Source organism: Grammomys surdaster, unplaced genomic scaffold (genome assembly GCF_004785775.1).
Source record: "Grammomys surdaster isolate TR1022 unplaced genomic scaffold, NIH_TR_1.0 126109, whole genome shotgun sequence".
In the NCBI taxonomy this organism is placed as follows: domain Eukaryota; kingdom Metazoa; phylum Chordata; class Mammalia; order Rodentia; family Muridae; genus Grammomys; species Grammomys surdaster.
In genome coordinates this window covers 1,878,641-1,898,023 of record NW_021620917.1, presented here as the reverse complement: position 1 = coordinate 1,898,023, position 19,383 = coordinate 1,878,641, and the positions used below count along the sequence as shown (strand labels likewise).

Below are 19,383 nucleotides of genomic sequence, written 5' to 3'. Positions count from 1 at the left end.
CTGCAGGTGCACATCTCACAGTAGGAGCACTGGGACGGCAGGTGCACCGTCTCACAGTAGGAGCACTGGGACGGCAGGTCATACCACTCCATCTAGCTTTTCCCTCATTTCTACAAGAAACCAGGTATTTTGCTGAGAAGAGCTCATCACATCCTGATTTGGCTATTTTTCCTTTGTGTCAGGGAATGTTTCTTGCCATAACCTGCAGAGCTTTCAGCTGACAGGGCCAATGGGGACTAAGACACAACAGAAGCATGTCCAGCAAGGCTGGGAGGAAGTGGCTGTGCACCCTGATGGGGATGCAGCAGCAGCCCTGAAACCCCACACATGTATCATCTACGCTGAAGGAGAAGGTTCAGAGCTGTAGGGCGGCTGTAGGGCAGCGTGTCTCCCTGGGATCCAGGGGTCAGTCATCCAGGAAGAGGAGGCTGTGGCTGACACTTTTCTGCACACTGTCAACACTGCCATCCCTGTGGGTCTCAGTGTTGGGCTTTAATGCTGCTGTGCTCCTGCCCACAGTGCACATTCACCCCTGCTTCTGCTCCCCAGGCTGTGTCCCACCTACATGCTTTGTATTACACTGAAAGCCGCAGGAGGGCGGGAGACGGCTCAGGGCTGGGAACTCCTGCTGATCCATGAAGACCGGAGTTCAGATGCTCTCAACTCCCCGAACTCCAGCTCTCGGGGGTCAGATGCTCTCTTCTGGCCTCGGTGACCAACCACACGCATGTTCACACCCACTCATGTTCACACATACATACACATATAAATCCAAAGAAAGAGAAAGAAAATGGTAGTGATGACTGAGGATCAGACCTGTTGCAGAGTGGATGGTTTAGCCCTGTACGCTTCCTGCCGCACACTCAGAGCCAGACTTTACGTCTCTCTGTGTGTTATCGGTAAGAGTCACATGCTGGATGCATTGCCTCAGAGGCTGAGAAATGGGAAGTGGGCTTCTGTTCCTTCTGCACTGCTTAGCTGAGTGACCTACAAAGGCCAGGAACTCCGAAACGCAAGTTTCTGCTTGTGTTGAAGTGTAATTCACACAAAGGAAATAGAGATGTAGAAATTGTGTGGGGTTTGTTTGGTTTTGGTTTGAGACAGCGTCTACAGTGTGGCCCAACCTGGCCTGATCTCATTATGTAGCTCAGGCTAGGCTCAGACTCTTGCTAACCTTCCCACCTCAGCTTCGTGAGTGCTGCCTGTTCCGTTTGGAACCTGCATGATTACAAGCTTGACTTGAGGGCTGGCTTTTGGTGTTGCTTAACTTTATTTTCTAATTCAGCATCAACACAGTTTGCAAGTGTTTATTTTCTCCAAGAGAGTCCTTTATACCAGAAGTATGCATTTCTTAGGTGGTATTCACCTTTATACTTTACTTTTTAAGTCTTTAAATAGTTTCTTAACTACGTAGCCCAGGCTGGTCCTAATTTTCAATCCTCCCTCTACTGCTTAAATGCTGGATGGGAGCATAGGCTGGCCTTGAATTTAGTCTAGCCCTGGTAGGCCAGACATGGTGCCTCACACTCCTGAGTGGCTTGGATTGATTACAGGCCTGCGCCACCACCCTGGGCCAGCATGGCCGTGTAGGTGCACACTACAATGGCTAGCCTCTTGCCTCCACCTGCTTATCTATTCCCAGGGCACCTTGGTAGATGGTACTGTCTGGGCCTGCTGGGTGACAGGGATCATCTGTGGGTTTAGCTGTGTGTTCTCTTTTTTGAATGTCTCCTTATGGCTCTGACTTTGCCCTGGCAGCTGTCTGTCCCTCTGAAGCAGCCGACCCTGGACTAACTTGTGTCTCGTTTGAATCCCAGCAAATCCCTCTGTGAGTACTCCAAGGACTTCGTCGTGTCGCTTATCCTCGGGATGGATGTGATCCCCAGGTCGGTGGCTTCCAGATTGTCCCTGGGGTCGGGGCGCTGTCAGCACTGCGTGCTGAGCTCAGTCTGCTCTCTCCCAAACAGGTTAAGTGTGGCCAACATGGAGGATCTCAAGAGGAGGATCCTGCGAGTGATTGCTAACTGCAATAAGCCAAAGGTAACAGCTCATCCCGGAGCCACAGCCTCTCAGCCCAGCACATTCCCTGCGCTGTCTCCTCCGTCTGCCCTGTGAACAGACCTCTGTGTGGGATTCTGAGATGCAGAGTGACAGTTGGGAAATGCTGCTGCCCGAGCTACTGCGACCGTCTTCCCAGGGCTTTCAGTGACAGTGCTCCCAGGTTTAGACAAAGGCTGACCGTCTTCCCAGGGCTTTCAGTGACAGTGCTCCAGGCTTAGACAAAGGCTGACACAGACCATAAGCGGTTGGCCAAACTGTCTGACCAGCATTCAGTCCTCATAGCGGGGGAGGACCTCCCTCTAGTCTTCATCTCCACACACAACTAACTTTAAAGAAAAAAGGTAATAAAAACTTTTAATGGCAGAGGCTTGAGAATGTACTCAGTGGTAGAGCACCTCTTTAGCACTGGAGGCTCTAGGTTCAAACCCACACCCACAGGAAAAGAGAGAAAGTACATTGACCAATAGAGGCATCAGCCATGAGGCAGGGCAACAGTTAGTGTTGGCCAATAATCCCAGCACCTGGCAGACTGAGGTAGGACTGCCAAAAATGTGAGGTCAGGCGGAGGGAAAGGAAGCTGAGGAGGGGGCAGGGCTAGGGCTCAGTGGTAGACCAGTTGCCTAGCATGCACAAGGCCCCAGTTTTGTTGCCATTGGGGTAGTTTCAAAGAGAGGGAGGCCCCGTGTGACAGCCTAGTGGGTAAGCCATGTGGCACCAAACCCAGGCTGAGGACAGTCCTTGGAACCCACCGGGTGGAGGAGACAGCCAGATCCCACAGTTTGTCCTCTGACCCTCCACCCCCACCACACGTGCATGCCACACAAACTACAGAGACACACAAATGTGACTAAGAACCGTATTCTTAGAGACGAGGTCTGTGCCAACGGGAGTTCTAGTCAAGATATGCTGCCAAGGTGCGTCACCTGCGCCACAGGCTACGGTGCTTTTGTCTTCTTCCCTTTTTAAAATGATGCTGATCAGAAAATTTAATATTCACTTCTTACCAAACATCTAAGGGTTTTTGTTTTTGGTTATTTCCTGTTTTTGAGACAGGGTTTCTGTGTGTAGCACTGGCTGTCCTGGACCTCACTGTAGAGGACAGCCTGGAACTCAGAGATCAGCCTGCTTGTACTGGGATTAAGAACCACCACTGGCCTTTTTTTTTTTTTTTTTTTTTTTTATATATATGTGGTCTCAAGTATGCTGGGCTGGCCTTGAACTGTGTAGCTAGCTGTTGATGAACTTCTCTGCCTCTGCCTTCCAAACGCTGAATCACAGGCGTGTGCCACCATGCCTGGTTTTATATGGTGCTGGGGATGGAACCCAAGGCTTTCTTTCTTGTTAACCTTTTTTTTAGAAAGTAGCACCTGTCTCCCTGGGGTGCAGCTAACTCAGTGATAAGAGTTTAGTCTTAGCAAGTGTACATCTTAGCTCTGGGATCAATCTGTAGTACACGTACACACACACACACAATTTTAAAATATACATATGGTTTGGGGTTTGGCTATTGCTGCAAGTCCGATGGCTCTATGGTTATGGTAGCACAGGCTCAGCCCTGAGGGCTACCACCCAGCACAGGACAAACCTAGCCCTCGGCTCTCACCTTTCAGTACAAGATCCTGCTGCATGGCTGTTGGTACGGATTGTTTGGAGGAAGCCCTGACAACTTTCCAACTGAACTGGACGAGAGCAACCAGGGGGCCCTGACTCAGCCTCTCCTCGGGGAACAGACTCTTCTAACACGATGTTCCCCAGGCTACTGCTCCAGCGACTCCCCACTGGACTCTCCCACCAAGTACCCCACTCTGTACCCACCTGGCAGGATCATCCACCTGGAAGAGGAGGGTGGTTCAGGGAGGTGAGTATGGGGACATGGGAGTCTGCCATGCCCATGCACTGAGGGTGACTCAAGACGGACCCAAGGGCCTAACGGATATTCTCTTCTGTTCAAGGGTTGGTTGCTGTTCTGCTGCCCAGTACAGAGCAAGGTGGGCACATGAAGCAGAATTCAGTAAGATCCTCATAGGCCCAAAGATGCTGACTGACCACATGCCTGACATTGTGATTCGGGCCCTGGACAGAGTGGTTGCTGACAGAACAGCCTGTGTCTCCTGCCCAGGGCAAGGCGGCTCTAACGTACCTTAGTCGGCTCTACTGGACACTGACCAGCACAATGGACTTGTGTTTTTTGAGAGGCTCTTTTGTTGTTGCTTTTGTTTTTTTCTTGAGGCTGACAGACTGTGAGTGGCTTCTGTGAGGCTGGTATGGTGGTTATCTGTCCATCAACAGTAACCTGAGGGGTCCTGGCAGAAACTGACATCAATATGACCATACAAGTTATACAACCTTTTTTTTTTTGTTTTGTTTTGTTTTTTCCAAGACAGAGTTTCTCTGTGTAGCCCTGGCTGTCCTGGAACTCACCCTGTAGACCAGGCTGGCCTCAAACTCAGATCTGCCTGCCTCTGCATCTGAGTGCTAGGATTAATGGCATGTGCCACCACTGCCTGGCCTATGGCACCATTTTTAACCACAGTATTAACAGGATCCGAAGTTGGGAACATGTATAGGTGTTGGGACTTCTAGGCCAGCTCATGGTGCAAGCCACCCAAGAACTCTACATCTGAGGCCCCTTAGTGGGTCTGCACCACCCCCACTCCTGCTAGGATCCCATCCTGCTGTTTACATGAGTCTGAACTTCAAGACAACAGATGTGCACTTTCTATTTTCCTGAATTCTTCCCGGGGCACTAGGACAGCCCGAGCTTCCTCTGAGCCCGGCACTGCAGCCCTCCGTCATGTATGCTTGAGCTGACCACTAACTCTTATGTATGCTTAATTCTCACCTTAGTCTACATCTGAGCCAGGTGGGTGGCTCGGGAATTTCAAAAAAATAAAGTAGTTGGTATATCATCGAGTACCTCAGGGAGGTGTGTTCCTGGGAGCCGGAAACCTGCTGAGTTCCAACTCACCCGTCTCCCTGCGTCAGCCAGGACTCTGGGGTTGCGAGCACGTACTGCTGTGCCCAGCGGTAAGGAGTTTTCTGCCTTGATTCTAAACCAAGTTGTCTCGTCACTCTGGTTACTATGGACTGCATATAACACAATTAAAAAAAAAAATCCAGAAAACAACAAAAAAGCCAAGTGTGGTGACTTGGGCCTGTTATCCCCACCACTCAGATGGGGGCAGGAGGACCAGACACTGGAGGTCATACTCAACTACTTTAAATGATCCAAGCCATCTTTTGGTACTTGAGATGTCTCCAAACAAAACTCCAAAAGGGAGGCAAGTGAGACTGAAGGGAGACCTTACAGGGCACAGTAGTAAGTGCACCTGCCAGGTATGGTGAGCCACTTGAATCCCAGCGTCAGAGCAGAGGCGAGCCATTCTCTGTGCGCTCATGCCCAGCCTGCTCCACACTTAGTGAGTTCTATGCCAGCCAGAATAACCACAAAAATAACTGTAGTCGGAACTCTTAAGGCAAAGCCCAGGAACCTGGATTTAAGGTGAAAGCCCTCAGAGACCCAATTTGTCATGCTACATATGCCATGGAGTTACGTAGGGTATAAAGATATGATGGTGATAGCAAAATGCAGACTGATGAAATCTTAAAATATGCTATTTTTTAACAAGGCAGCTGGAGATGGCTTGGCTAGTGTCATGTAAGTGTGAGGACCCAGGTGCTGGAGAGAGGTTGATAAGAGGCTCCCTCAGATCCTTCAGTGGATCAAGAGCTGTGGCTGAACAAGATGGTGAAGGTGCATGTCAGAATTTAGACTGGGAAATGGTGGTGCAAATTTTAGTCACAGCACTTGGGAGCTTGGGGCCAACCTGGTCTCTATCCTACAGAGAAATGTGCATGTACACACGCATATAATTTCTATTTAAAGATTCACCCATGAAAGCTAATCATAGCTGGCCATCTGACAGTGGGTTGAGATCCTGCTAAGCCCTGCAGTGCAGCTTCTCCGTCGTGAGCACTCAGTCCTGGCGCCCTTCCATGCTCAGGCACACACCCCGCCATGGGGACCCCACCCAAGCACCCCACAACAGCTCAACCAGAGTGACCAAACATCAAGTCCACTCAAGTGTGGCTGTGGGCTCACTTACCTACTCCCTGAAGGTGGCAATCCCTCCAATATGAAAAGCACATCCTTGGCGGTCCAGGGTTTTAAAGCAAGGCAAACACCCAAAACACAAGCATGACCAGTTGTATGATTCAAGGATTTATTAAGTCATACATGCAAAACATACTGCTAACTGCATTAGCAAAAGATCAATGTAAAAACACTCCACAATTCTGCAACTGTCAATTGAAAAAAGTTTGTTCTAGTGGTTGAAAGGCCCAACACTGTATTCTTGCCAGTGAGTTAGGTTGTACAGAACAGCGTTAGCACTAGCAGTTGACAGAACCTCACAGACCTGAAGGAACATCTCTAGGCAGAGCCACGACGGGAAGCATATGTCCACGTGGGTGAGGTCTAGAGGGGCAGCATTAGTCACGTGACAGTGTTGGTACTCTGGCAAGACAGTGATGTTTAGAAGGTTCATAGTTTAAGAATATCTAAAATAGTTTAAAAACTGTAAAGCTGCAACACATGATTTTTACACCTAGTTACTAGAAAACTAAGGAAAGCGCTAATTAGCTTTGAGTAAAGTAAGGTGAAAACAGGAACGCACTTCTACTAATCTACCAAAAAAAAAAAAATCTCTGAATGCATTATCAGAAAGATCTTATAGTACAGGTCAGACATATTGCTCGTTAAGAAGGGGTTCCTAAAGAAAAGCACTTGCTAGGTTAGCAACTGTGAGGATGGCCAGTTTAAATATGGAGTACGCCCCATCTGGGGAGGGACGACAGTGTGTGTGTGGGGGGGAAGCTCAAGAGACACTGATAAGATCGGCCATTTGTCACCTACTGTTTGACAGAAATTAACCGTTAAAAAGCTTTACCCGTGACACTTTTATTCAGTTGAATTACTCCATGTACAATGTAGTGTAAAGTAATCTCTACTTCATGTTAGTCAGAATACTGTCTGTCTCCTTTGATCATGTCGTGTTTCACCCACTCCACCCAGTACACCCACGACTAGGAACAGAATACTTCATTAGAGGCAACACAGGAACCAGAGTTCTGTTCAAAGTCTGCAAAAGCTCGTCAACTGGTATTTTAGAAAACTCACTACAAAATCAAAGAGCTGAGCTGTTACACTCATCATTGTGACGTACAGTACAAAGTTACGTAATGAACATGGGCTGATAAGTTACAGGTGCGTTACATGGCAACGTGTCATTAAGGAGGCTGTGCTGTGTCACACGGTCTGGGAACTACAGAAGGGTCTGCAGCCCTGGCTCCAGAAGCTGCAGTCTTCTTAACAGAAGTCTCTCAACAGTTTAGTGCTGAAGTGTTGTCAGCACAACGCAACTTCATTCAGAAGGTATTTTGGCAATTCTTAATCTGAGCAAGAATAGGGGATTTTGAAAAATAAGGCTTTAAGAAGGCTTTGTCATTTTAGGGCTGAATTTTAATAGACTGTAAGTTGGAATTCTTACATTTAAAACAGAACCTTAAAATTATTGACTGGTTCATTGGTTCAAACTGGTTTTATGGAAAAATTAATCTGTAACAAAAACTTGGCATCAAATGCGAAGGCTCCACCGTTTTTTTTGTTGTTGTTGTTGGGTTTTTTTTTGTTTTTTTTTTTTTGAGCAAAGCGTACAAAGGTTCCAGGGACAGGACCAAGAACAAGGGGCTCAGACATTTACAACAACAGGCATTTTCTCTTCCTCTTCTTGACAGGAGGTGGACAGAGAACCGCCCGGATAGCTTCATCAAACACTGTCTTGAGTCCTCGCTGTGTAAGTGCCGAGCACTCCAGGTATTTGACAGCACCTAGAAAAGACAGCCACAGGCGATGACAGATACTCTGCAGAGCAAGGGAGGCTCCACATGACACCCAGCTGAACCAGCAGCCAACTTCCACATCAACACTAAGGCTAGCAAAGGCCTGGCTTGGCTGGTTGCCCAAAACAAAGAGACCCCAAGAAGGAAAAACTTCCCTCTCTTGGGCGGACTGCAGCTGTCTGTCATCAGGACTGCAAGGCAGAAACAAGAAATGAGGGTTTCCTACCAATCTCTTTCGCCATGGCTAGCCCCTGCGGGTAGGTGATGGGAGTCAGCTTCTTTTCCTTCAGCTTCTCAATCGTGTCCTTATCATCCCTAAGATCAAGCTTCGTCCCCACTAGGATGATGGGAGTATTGGGACAGTGGTGTCGCACTTCAGGATACCACTACATGTGGAGAAAAAAAACAAGGTCAAGCCCCTCTTCTGTTCTGCCTTCCTTCACAAAGCTTACATGCAGCGAGTGCCAACCTCCAGCCACAGCTGGCCCCACAGAACATCGTCCCTGCGTTATGTACCCTGGCTAGCCAGGTCCCCAAGACAGAGGACAACACAACAGACTCCACCTGTCAAGGACCAGGGAAAGGAGAAAAGGCACAAAGGAAGGCTACTTCTGTTTTCAGGAAAATAAATCTAATTTATAGGATCACCCTAGAAAACTCACGATCAACCCAGGGACCATAACCCCACCATGGTCCCAACCTCTACACCAACAGGTCCCTCACCCTGTCTCACTGGGTTGGTTCTAGATGCTAGAGCAGAAAAGAACCAGTCACTAGACCACTTCTGAGTGCTTCTTACTGTAGGGAGGAGCTTCCCACAGAAAGTATGTTCTAGAAACCCGTATTCTAAAGCCACAGACTTAAATGGCCCACTCCTCAGTGCAGTTATTAAACCAAGTTAAACAACCCCAAGCTCCCAGGGTGGACGGCATTCACTTTACTCTTTAGTATTTCTCTGGGACTGATGTTATCTTCCCATAAGTCCCACTTACCTTTGCACGGACATTTTCAAATGATGCAGGACTCACGAGGGAAAAGCAAATTAAGAACACGTCCTACAGAAAGGAAACACAGGCAACATGTGGAGGACAATCGTAAACTGTCGGGTGTTCTGCCTAACGCTGCTAGCGATGAGCTGTCGAGGCCCTGTGTGCCTCCTGCTACCTGCACCTAGGTCCTCACAGCTCCCCACTTACCCCTCTAGTTGGACAGATGATTCACAAACCATTACCACATCTGCCTTTTGAGAAAGAGAACGTGAAAGAAGAAACTGCTGGAAGCCATTTGATGCTAGGGAGGTATCTAATCACATTCCCAAGAGGCCGATCTCTAATCATGCCCAACTGGAAACCTAATTGTCTGTTATCAACACAAATTCTACACAGGAAACCCATGGTCTCTCTCAGGCCGTGAATGCTGCAGTCAATTTAAATTCATCCTCTAACGAGACGCGCTTCTCGTTAAGCCCCCATGCACAGTAAGCGCCAGCCTTCCTTACACCTCTAGCGTCAGTCAGCCAGCTTGCCACTGTCCCTGGCACAAAATGGAGTTCAAGAATTTGCTCCCAGCCTACCAGCCATGGAGGGAACTCAGTGTGCCATCTCCCAACAGACAAACACCAACTACTGCACACCTTCCCAAGCACAGCCAAGGGCCTCTGGGAAAGCTGCCCCAGTGTACCTGTGGCCGCAAAGAACGCAAGGACAAGCAGTGCAAGAGTGCTGACGTCAAGAGAAACTACCGGCTGAATAGAAAATATCTGAGGTTTCTTCTTGTGTGTTATCACATATAAAGTAAAATTCAGGTATTTAACTGTATAAAATTATATGCCCAAGGTTTCTAAAATGTTAGGCTTATCAAGACATAGCCCTAGAAAAAGCAACTATGCTATTTTGTGGAATGTATACAGTTCCCAAGCTAGCACCTTAAACCATCCAGCTGGTATCTTGTACCTGAAAAGGAAAGAAACGTCCCACACAACAGCTTTTTATAAACAATTGTTTACTTCAATGCTGGCGCATGCAGAGGCCTATCAGAATCACCGGGGCCTCCCAAGCATCCAAGTTGATTCCAAACCCTCTCAAAGCACAGTTGGGTTAGCTCACCAGTGCTGCGCAGCCGCCCACAGCCCACACACAGAACACCAGAGTCAGAGAAGAGGCCCTGGGAGTGGTTAGTCTGGCTCGGCGAGGAAGCACCCACATGAGCACCAGGTGGCCCCTCCAAGCATCCCAGAGAGGGGCTTCTGGGTGCCCCTCCTATCACACGGGAGGAGGGAGTAAGCAGTTCATCGACTACATAATCCACTGGGAGTGAACAGTCACAGCCCAGTGAAAGCTCATTTCATCAAGAGCGGCCTCTCCTGAGTGAATCAGAGAGGAAACACTCAGGGAACCCGAGGCTCAACGGTGTTCCCGGAGACTCAGTGAGATGAGAGAAGAGACAAAGCTTGAGGCTGAGGTCGACTCAAAGGCTTACATACGGCAATCGGCTTGTCTTTGCCCCTGGAGGTTCTATCTTTACCACATGTGTCTCCAACCTAGTAATGCAGGAGAACTTGGCTTGAGTTCAGTACAAACTAAGAAATACACAATCAATACAACCTGTTAGTTTCATCAGAAGTCCGTCTCAGCCCCCCGAGGAATCCCAAGCTGTGCAATCACAATTCATCTTAGGAACCGAGAGGTACAGCCGTTACTCCATGAAGCTGGAGCTGAGGGGCTGTCCCCTGCAGTTCAGTAAGTCAGTCAAGGGAATGCTGGGCCTGCCACCCCAGCACCCCGGCACTTGCCAGAATTTAACACACCCCACAGAGCTCAGTGCTCACAAAGTGGCCTGTTGCTGGCATCACTTACTGACAAGATCTTTGAAGAACTCCACTGTTCTCAGAGATAAGCCAAAAAAAGCCTCCTGTAGACAGCCGAGGCAGCTGCCTGTAGGCACAGTGACGCTTTCCAGAACAGAGCCAAAGGGATGTCAGCCTCCTAGCCCGGCTCTGGGAGTGAGTAGTGCATTCAGTGAGGAGTGCATCTTCCCGATGCAGCAAAGGCATGCACACACCGTACCACAGCTCCATCCCTAACTCAGGTGCACACCATGTTTCGCCTCCTGCTTTCTTCTGCTGCTTTACCCCTCCCCTTGACCTAAACTCAGCTTTTACTATAGTAATTGGCTTCTGATGCTGTTTTCCTACCATCAATCTCTTCTTTCCCGATACAGGGCAAACAAGGTTATGCTGCTGGTGTCTCTGCTCCCCCTATCCTTATGACAGTACCTGTCTCTACCTTCTCACGGGTGGCTGACCATCTTTCTTGGGGACTTGACTACTTTCCTACATCACCAGGATACTTGTGACACCACATACACAGATGTCTTTAATTTGAGTGAGTCTCCAATAACTTTTTCCCTCCCGTGTCACCAGCTACCTGTCCCTCAGCAGTCAAATGTACAGCCATGGCTGAAGAGAGTTCATATAGGGACATGCTTGCTGGGCAAGCATAAGGAGCCCTAGGGTAAAACCCTGAGTCCTGGTGAGAGACCCAGTATTAAAAACAAGGTGGTTCTTGAGGGACAACACCTGAAGGTGACCTGTCACACCACATACAGACACACAGCATCATACACCAACTACAACTCGAGTGGTCCCACTTGACACACCTCTTCCGTCAGTGGCACTGTCCCCGGTGGGAGGCAGCTTTTAGAATGAGATGAGGCAGGACAAGAGGCTCTGGAGCGCTCACTCTCAGATACACAGAGCCTTTCATTCTGCTCAAATCCACCCACTTTGTATCTGGACCTAGGCTCACGTGTGGATTTTTCTTTTTAATATGCGGAGTCCACACAACAGGGAAAATGACCAGAGCTGAGGGAGGTGGGGGGAAGGGAGAGAGAGAGAGAAGGAAGAACTTTGAAAAGCTGGACAAGTGTTACCAGGAAAAGACCCTGGGAAGGCAGCAGCCGGCCTGATGCTGACAGCTGCCCGGAGGAAGGACGCTCCTGTAAATCCTCTCAAGCTTCCAGACCCTGTGTGACTATGTTGATGAAGAGGAAGAACCACATGGAAATAAAGACTAGATCATTTCCTAAACCAAAGGTCACTTCATGAGGCTCAGAGTGCAGGGAGGGATTTTCATGTGTAGCAGCTTTAGCCCCAATATACCCCACAGCCTTCTAGGCAGGACTTCCTAAAGTGCAAGGCTAAGACAGCACTTAGCCAGAGCAAACCCCTTTTTTGAGTCCTGCACACCCCCATTGCATAATAAAACCCCAGTGGGTTTCCCTTATGGCAAAAAGCAATACACCCCATTCTGGCTAACTGTAAGTAGTTTTCTAGTGACCTCTGGCCAAAGGACAAAACATCTAACAGTCATATTAACAAAGGAAACCCTCTGAAAATCAAAACTGCACCAGGCAGTGGTGACTCAGGCCTTTAACCCCAGCACGCAGGAGGTAGAGAGAGGTGGATTTCTGGATTCGAGGCCACTCTGATCTATAGAGTTAAGTTTTAGGATAGGTAGGACTACTAACTCAAACCCCAAACCAGACCACCACCACCAACAACAACCAAAGAAAATCAAACCTGCAGCAGCTCTGGGTCCTCACAACTGTAATAACAGGAGCTAGATCCATGAGGGCTGCTCTTCCACAAATGGGACCAGGGGTGTCACCCAGCACCACGGGGCAATCCACAAAGTTTCTAGGGCTCTGATCTGGCTCCAGGCATGTACACAGTACACATATGCACATACATGTAAGCAAATATTCATACACACTAAACAAGTATTTAAAACAAAAGCCATCACCTCAGCATTCAGAAGGATGAGGCCAAAAGACAACAACAAAAACAAAGCACTCTAAGCTGCAGGCCACCCTTGGCTATAGAGTGAAGAAGACCCTGTTTCAAAATAACAATGGCCACAGGAAGTGTGGTCATCTCTTTTTACTGTGTCCCAAACAAGAAATCTTCCACTTGCCCCTTCAGAAGACTCTCTGACCACACTTTTCGTTTGTCCGCTTGTGTTTATGAGTCAGGGGTTTCTGTGTAGTGCTGACATGCAGACCAGGCTAGTCTTGAACTCCAAGTGCTAGGGTTAAGGTGTGCACCAGCACTGCTCAGCTCTGACCACAGGGGTTTAAAGAGTCCCATAAACAGGCTTATAGCTCAGAGAGCCAAAGTTAGGACCATGTGCCAGCTAGCATAGACAACAGAACGTGGTGGCAGCCTGGAGAGCCTGGGTCGGCCTGTAGTATGACAGTGTAGTCGAAAGCAAGGCAGACTTGTGAGCACTGGCATCCGAGCACACCCTCCACATCTAACAAAGTCTTCTCTGCCTTCTTGCGCCTGCTCTGTCCTCTTGCCCCTTCCCCCCTCTCAATGCCCAGCCTCTACTTCTCTACTCTTCTTCTCTGTGCGCACGTGCGCATTCCTCCCCCCCCCCACTACCCTCTTAACTCCCCTCCCCATGCCCTGAATAAACTCTATTAAAAAAGAAAGAAAGAGAGACAAAGAAGAAAGAGACAGACAGACACACACACACACACACTGAGCAGGCAAGTCTTTAGCTGCTCGCTGTGTATTCTCCAGTCTGCTCTGACCTCCGCCTGGAACACTGTCCACACTGGAACATGGAATATTAGCAGGAATCTTGTCTTCCTCCTTTCTCACTCAGTCCTTATACAAGGAAACTGCCTGGCACACACAGATGACTTCAGCTTCCCACAGCAGCCTGGCCTCTCACACTCAGTTACAGCTTCTCACCCTGGCAAGAGTCCACTTATCTGATACACCCTATACAGAGTCCAATTTCCGTGGTCACCTTTGACTCGACTCCCTTAGACAGCATGCCGCACCCTACTCTGTACCCGCTGTGTCACAATAGGGTGTCTCTCATTTCTCAGAAATGATACCACACCCTTCCAGACACATCCAATGGGCTGGACAGATACCAACTGCTATGTTTTAAAATCTGGAACTATTCAGCACTCACTAGATGTACTGTTTCTGCAATCATGTTGTGATTGTGGGCTGATTTTAAATACTTATTCCTACTTAGTTTTTAGCTAGAAAAAAGAAACACCCAATTCAAACCTTTCCTCTTACATTTTTGATCTTTATTTAGCATTATTAACTATAATTGAAATTTGGCTGTAACTTAATTAACAAAAACCTACAAAGAGACAGTATCTGGTAACATTTCCAGTGAGAAACAAAAGGTATTCTCTGGCTGCAGAGAAAAGGCATCTTCTAACACGTAAATCCATCATGAACTAAACAGGAAGTTAATTTTAAAAATACAAACTCTGTAGAGTGGAACTGATTCCTGACCCTCCTAAGTAAGGTTACAGCTCCCTAGTCAACCAGGGTTCAAAGCCTGCCTTTCTCTAAGCTTTCTCCTCCATCCCAAGCCAGCCGCTCCCACCTCTAAGCAAGAGAGCACAAGTAATGCTCATCCAAACAAACCTTGAACAGAGGAGCCTCTGCCCATCGTCAGTAAGGTGAAGGGGGAGCAACTGGGCACTAGAGGGCATGGGCTAGGCGGGAACTGCTGTGTGCACAACAGGGACTGTGCTGTTATATTTTCAAACATGGTCCCACTCTCCAGACAGGCTGGCCTTGAGCTCAGAGACAGCCGCCTGCCTTTGTCTCCAAAGTCCTGAAAGGACGGGCCTGAGCTAACGCACCTGTCTGAGATGGTAAGTCACCTCATGCTAATGGCAGGCATGCAGAGGACAGACATGAGGACACTGACTGGGACTGCACAGCAAAGCACAAGTGCAGGGCCTGAGTCCACGACATTTGCTCTGCTGCCTGCCATGAACATTTAAGGTCTGTCACTTTGGCACCAAGACTGTACTGAGATACTATTGCTTCCTTGTGTCCCTGTGTCCCTGTGCTGCTTCATAGAAAGGCAAATGCTGTTCCCTGAGCCATAAGCTCTGGCCCTAACATGCAGTCTAAAATGAAGACCATGAACTGAGATAGCAAGCAACACAACATGACAACACTTTGCATCAGACACCAAGTACTCAATCAGCCTGCCAACCACTGCTCTAATTAGCTTTGGTAAATTATCAATCATTGCTTGTCTCATACAGAAGCCAAAGTAATCTAAAAAAGTGTTTTTTCCTGGCTGGACACAAAGGTCTACTTTATAAAACTGAAACCTCAATCTACACTAAAGACTTTGTACTGATGCCAAGAACTATGAGCTTTATGGGGAAAAAGAAGTATTAAGCCCTAAGGTAAGTTACTAATTCAGTTTACAGAAGCCATAACTTTTTTTTTTTTTTGAAACAGGGTCTCATGTAGTCCAGGCTAGAACTTATATAACCAAGGACGACCTTGACGATCGTGCCTTCACTTCTGATTAAAGGCATAAAGCACTATGTCCAGTTTATGTTGTGCCAGGGATGTAACTCAAGACTGGGAATGCAAGGCAATCATTCTAACAACTAAGCAACACCCCAGCTCAAGAAACCTTAATATTAACGCTGAATTTGGATTTTTTTAAGACAAGGTTTGAGAAAACTATAGACCAAGCTGGCCCCAAACTTGTACCCTCAGCTTCCCACGCATTGGATGACAGGTATGAGCCACCATGCCCAACCTAACTGCTTAATTTGATTTTACAGTGCCAAGCCATCATAGAACAAGCCACCTTTCAAAGTAATTGCTATAAAGAACAGTTTTGCAAAACCAAAAATAAGACAGTACCTGTTCTGTTCTGGTAAATAAAAGAACATAAAATAAAAAGGGCTGAAAAAGTGGTAATATTCAAGATTCCAGATTCTGGCTGGCACGAAAGCAGGTATTCATCTTTACTGACTCTTCTCACAGACCCAATCCCAGCAGCACACGCAGGTCTGTGAGCACTGGACACTAGACAATTATACACAGTCAAAACCAAGTGTGAGCCTTACTGTTTGCGGGTAGGAGAGGGGACGCAACCTGTCATAATCCTCTTGTCCAGCTGTGTCCCACAGGCCCAGATTCACTGGTTTCCCATCTACCATAACATTGGCAGAATAGTTGTCAAAGCTGTAGAAAAAGACAAGAAAACATTAGTCACAGACAGGGGACCAAGGCTGCTGCTGGTCCAGAAAGCAGCCCTGAGGTATGCAGAGTGCCTGCAGGGAAGAGGACACAGGGCATCACCTCACACACACCAGAGAGGAGAGAAACAAAGGGCAGGCTACTGACTTACAGGAAACAAACAGAAAACCAAAACAAACTCCACCTTTAATAAACAGGGTTTCCCCTGTATGAAGAGGACAACTTGGAGCAAGTCCCTCTCCCCAATCCCACTGTCAAGTCTCTCAGGCACACATTCTGCTCATGTTCAGCTGTGTGCTGCTAGAGCACACAGCAAAGTCACCCGGGTCTGAGGTCAAGGGCAGCAGTACAGCAAGTCCATTTGGACTTGAGAGGCCACCTGGGTTTTCAGAGTGAGTGCACCTGACCACATAAATATGTACGTTAGCCTAAAATTGCTACATACAAATTAGTTAAGAGGTAATTGCAGCATTAAGACACTGAGGCAGGAAAATCATAAGAGTTCAAGGTCTGCTTAGGTTACAGACTTTGCTCTCAGACAACCAAACAGACCTCAGAACAACAAAAAATGCTACTGATATTACTGACTACTTAAAAAAAAAAAAAAAAAAAAAACAACCCCAAAACCAAAAGTATAGAGCAGGATCAGGTCAGGAATTGAAGGCTAGCCTGAGCTACCCAAATACCATCTCTGAAGGGAAAAAAAAGCCACTGCAATTTAAAACAAGACAGTATCTTCATATGTTTTGCTGGTGTGTATGTATGCACAGCACATGTATGTCTGGTGCACATGAAATTCAGAAGAGGGCAACATATCCCCTGAAACTGGAGCTGCTATGTGGGTGCTGGGAACCAAACCCAGGTCCTCTGAAAGAACAACCAGTCCTCTTAGCCACTGAGTCCTTTCTCCAGCCACAAGTCTTAATACATAGATTTCAAGACAAAAGAGGCTTGTTTTTGTTTTTAATTATTACTATTTGTAGTTCTTAAAAACAGGGGCTCTTAGTATAAAAGCAAAGTTTAAGATGGTGTGATTTACAGACTACTGACCAAAGCAACCTTTATAAAGATGGTGGGGTGGTATATACTGGGAGGCAAGGAAAAAGTTCCAAGTCAGCCTAGGCTTTATGGTAAAGCCCTCGTGGTCTCCCCCAAGGAGAGCCTTCAAGGGTGAACTGGCTGCAGACGTGAGGATGGAGCTGTGCCACACAGTGAGGCTCCCCAGTGAGCCCTCAGTGAGAGAAGCACTTTTCCTTCCCACTCAGTTAGGCTACCCATACAAAATCAGCAGCCTAGAACCCACCTCTGCCCACCCCACACCCAGCTCACTTCTACAGCCCAGTAAGCATGGCATGGAACCACCTCATGACTTGCCAGAGGGCCAATGAACCCAAATGCAGCAGCACTCTGTGTGCCAGTGCCCAGAGCCAAGTCAGTGAGCAACTGCTGTGGTCAGGCTCTGGGCTTTACATTTCCCAGCCTATGCACTTCAGTGTCATTTTCTTTTGTTTCCTAAATATCCGAAAATCAATGAGGAAACTGTATATTCCCTCATATGAGGAAATTATACATTAAATTGGCTCATTTCTTTTTTAAGTTCTAAACACCTAACAATTCTATTCCAGTTGATGATTCAAAGGATGCCGGGCAGTGGTGGTGCACGCCTTTAATCCCAGCACTTGGGAGGCAGAGGCAGGCGGATTTCTGAGTTTGAGGCCAGCCTGGTCTACAGAGTGAGTTCCAGGACAGCCCAGGCTACACAGAGAAACCCTGTCTCAGAAAAACCTTTAAAAAAAGAGAGAGAGAGAAAAAAAAGAAAAAAGAAAACAAAAAAGAAAAAAAGAAAATAAACACTAATAGTTCATATTTGGATTGACAAGGGCCTTACAAAAGAACAGAAAAACACATCCCAGACCAGTTGGTTCCCAGCCTGAGGAGGATACTCACACGGTAGGGATGTACTCTCCAGGAAATGCATTGGTCGTGTAACTGATGAGCAGGCACGTTTTACCTACAGCTCTGAAAGAAGAGAAAAGGGCTGCTTAGTCAACACCCACAGTCCTGGCTTCCACTATTCCACTACAGTATTCTAGAAAAGACCAGGAAACAGCTATACCACATCCATAAGCACAAACAAGTAAGTTCCTGTGACATTTAACACTCTGCACATATTTTCATCTTAAAAACAAAACCAACCCTTTGTATTTCTCAGAAAGGCAGGTTGAGCAGCCTCCCCCTGTTTACGGTGTGCGGCACCCAAGCCATTGGTCACGAAGTACGTACTGAGTTCAAGACTCAGAGAAATGGTTGACACAGTTTCTTCTAGAATAGCTTCCTCTCTAAACTGATTCCTAATAAGTGAACTTGAACTGTTACTCACAAGTACTGACTGATGATGCTACCTCTAAGTGGCCAACCCTGTCCCCAGCCTGTCCCCAACAGCACAGTCAGTCAAGCAGCCAGGGCGCTCACACTCAAGCTGTGAAAGAGCTAACAGCACAGATCCTAAACATGTTAACACAGGGCAAAGGGATGGAATACACCTCTTATGCAACTGGTAAGACAGAAAACAAGAAAGGCAACATCAAGGGGACAGACTATTACTAATGTTCCCAAGGCAGAAGTTAGGGTACTGTCCGAAAAGCTCCCAACCTCTTGAAGTAGTTTTCAGAATATACTAAAAATAAAGACTGCTGTACCATTCACAAATAAATACATATATAAAATCTCTTAAGTTTCCCCCCACAGACCCTCACTGACTTGAGGGACATCCTGAAGGCTCAGTTCCAATAGTTCTCTGTCTGAGGCCGGCTTCCTGCTGTCTTCTGCTGATTTACTAAGGTCCAGGGGGTACACTGGTATTAACTTGTAAGACTGTATTGTTCAGCACAGGGCACTATAGACTGGGGCTCACTATCCAAAGGCAAACTTTATACTTCCCTTCCACTCTTTGGGACTAAGGCACAAGGGCAGGAGCTCAGCCACTCATTCTTGCCAATACTTGTCTGACTTGTAACAGTATAAAGGGCTTAATGAAGTTAGAACTCCCCACCCTAAAGATTCAGTGTCAAACATTACATCATTGTCAGGTAACTTCCAATCCCTAAACAACTTTCTAAACAGAAATGACTCATTAGACATTTATCTTGTGAGAAAGGCTTAGCATGTGAAAACAAACCTGTATGAGCAAGAGCCTGAGACCTGGAGAGGCCTCCGTCTAAGACTCAGAGCACCTCATTTACTTGCAGCAGATCTCAACTTCCTCCTCTGCCTGCTTTCTTGCTGGTAAGCAGATGCTCTCACTACAGTGAATTCATAGCAAGGAAGGAAGGAAGGAAGGAAGGAAGGAAGGAAGGAAGGAAGGAAGG

General features: G+C 47.4%; 2 protein-coding genes across 2 annotated transcripts in view; one reads left to right on the top strand and one right to left on the bottom strand.

Annotated features, from left to right (window-relative positions):
• Daglb (diacylglycerol lipase beta) overlaps positions 1–4,970 on the top strand; it is a 38,121-nt gene extending 33,151 nt beyond the window's left edge. Inside the window, exons 12-15 of the mRNA XM_028756039.1 lie at positions 1,818–1,886; positions 1,968–2,040; positions 3,672–3,919; positions 4,014–4,970. Coding sequence (XP_028611872.1) covers positions 1,818–1,886; positions 1,968–2,040; positions 3,672–3,919; positions 4,014–4,206 — 583 coding nt within the window. The 3' untranslated portion in view covers positions 4,207–4,970. The remainder of the gene's footprint in view (positions 1–1,817; positions 1,887–1,967; positions 2,041–3,671; positions 3,920–4,013) is intronic.
• A 1,300-nt stretch (positions 4,971–6,270) lies between these two features.
• The window catches only part of Rac1 (Rac family small GTPase 1), a 21,877-nt gene continuing 8,764 nt past the window's right edge, over positions 6,271–19,383 (bottom strand). The window contains exons 2-6 of the mRNA XM_028756028.1: positions 17,963–18,034; positions 15,883–16,000; positions 8,955–9,017; positions 8,189–8,348; positions 6,271–7,950 (exon numbers count right to left, since the gene is read on the bottom strand). Of these exons, the coding sequence (XP_028611861.1) occupies positions 7,820–7,950; positions 8,189–8,348; positions 8,955–9,017; positions 15,883–16,000; positions 17,963–18,034 (544 nt within the window). The 3' untranslated portion in view covers positions 6,271–7,819. The remainder of the gene's footprint in view (positions 7,951–8,188; positions 8,349–8,954; positions 9,018–15,882; positions 16,001–17,962; positions 18,035–19,383) is intronic.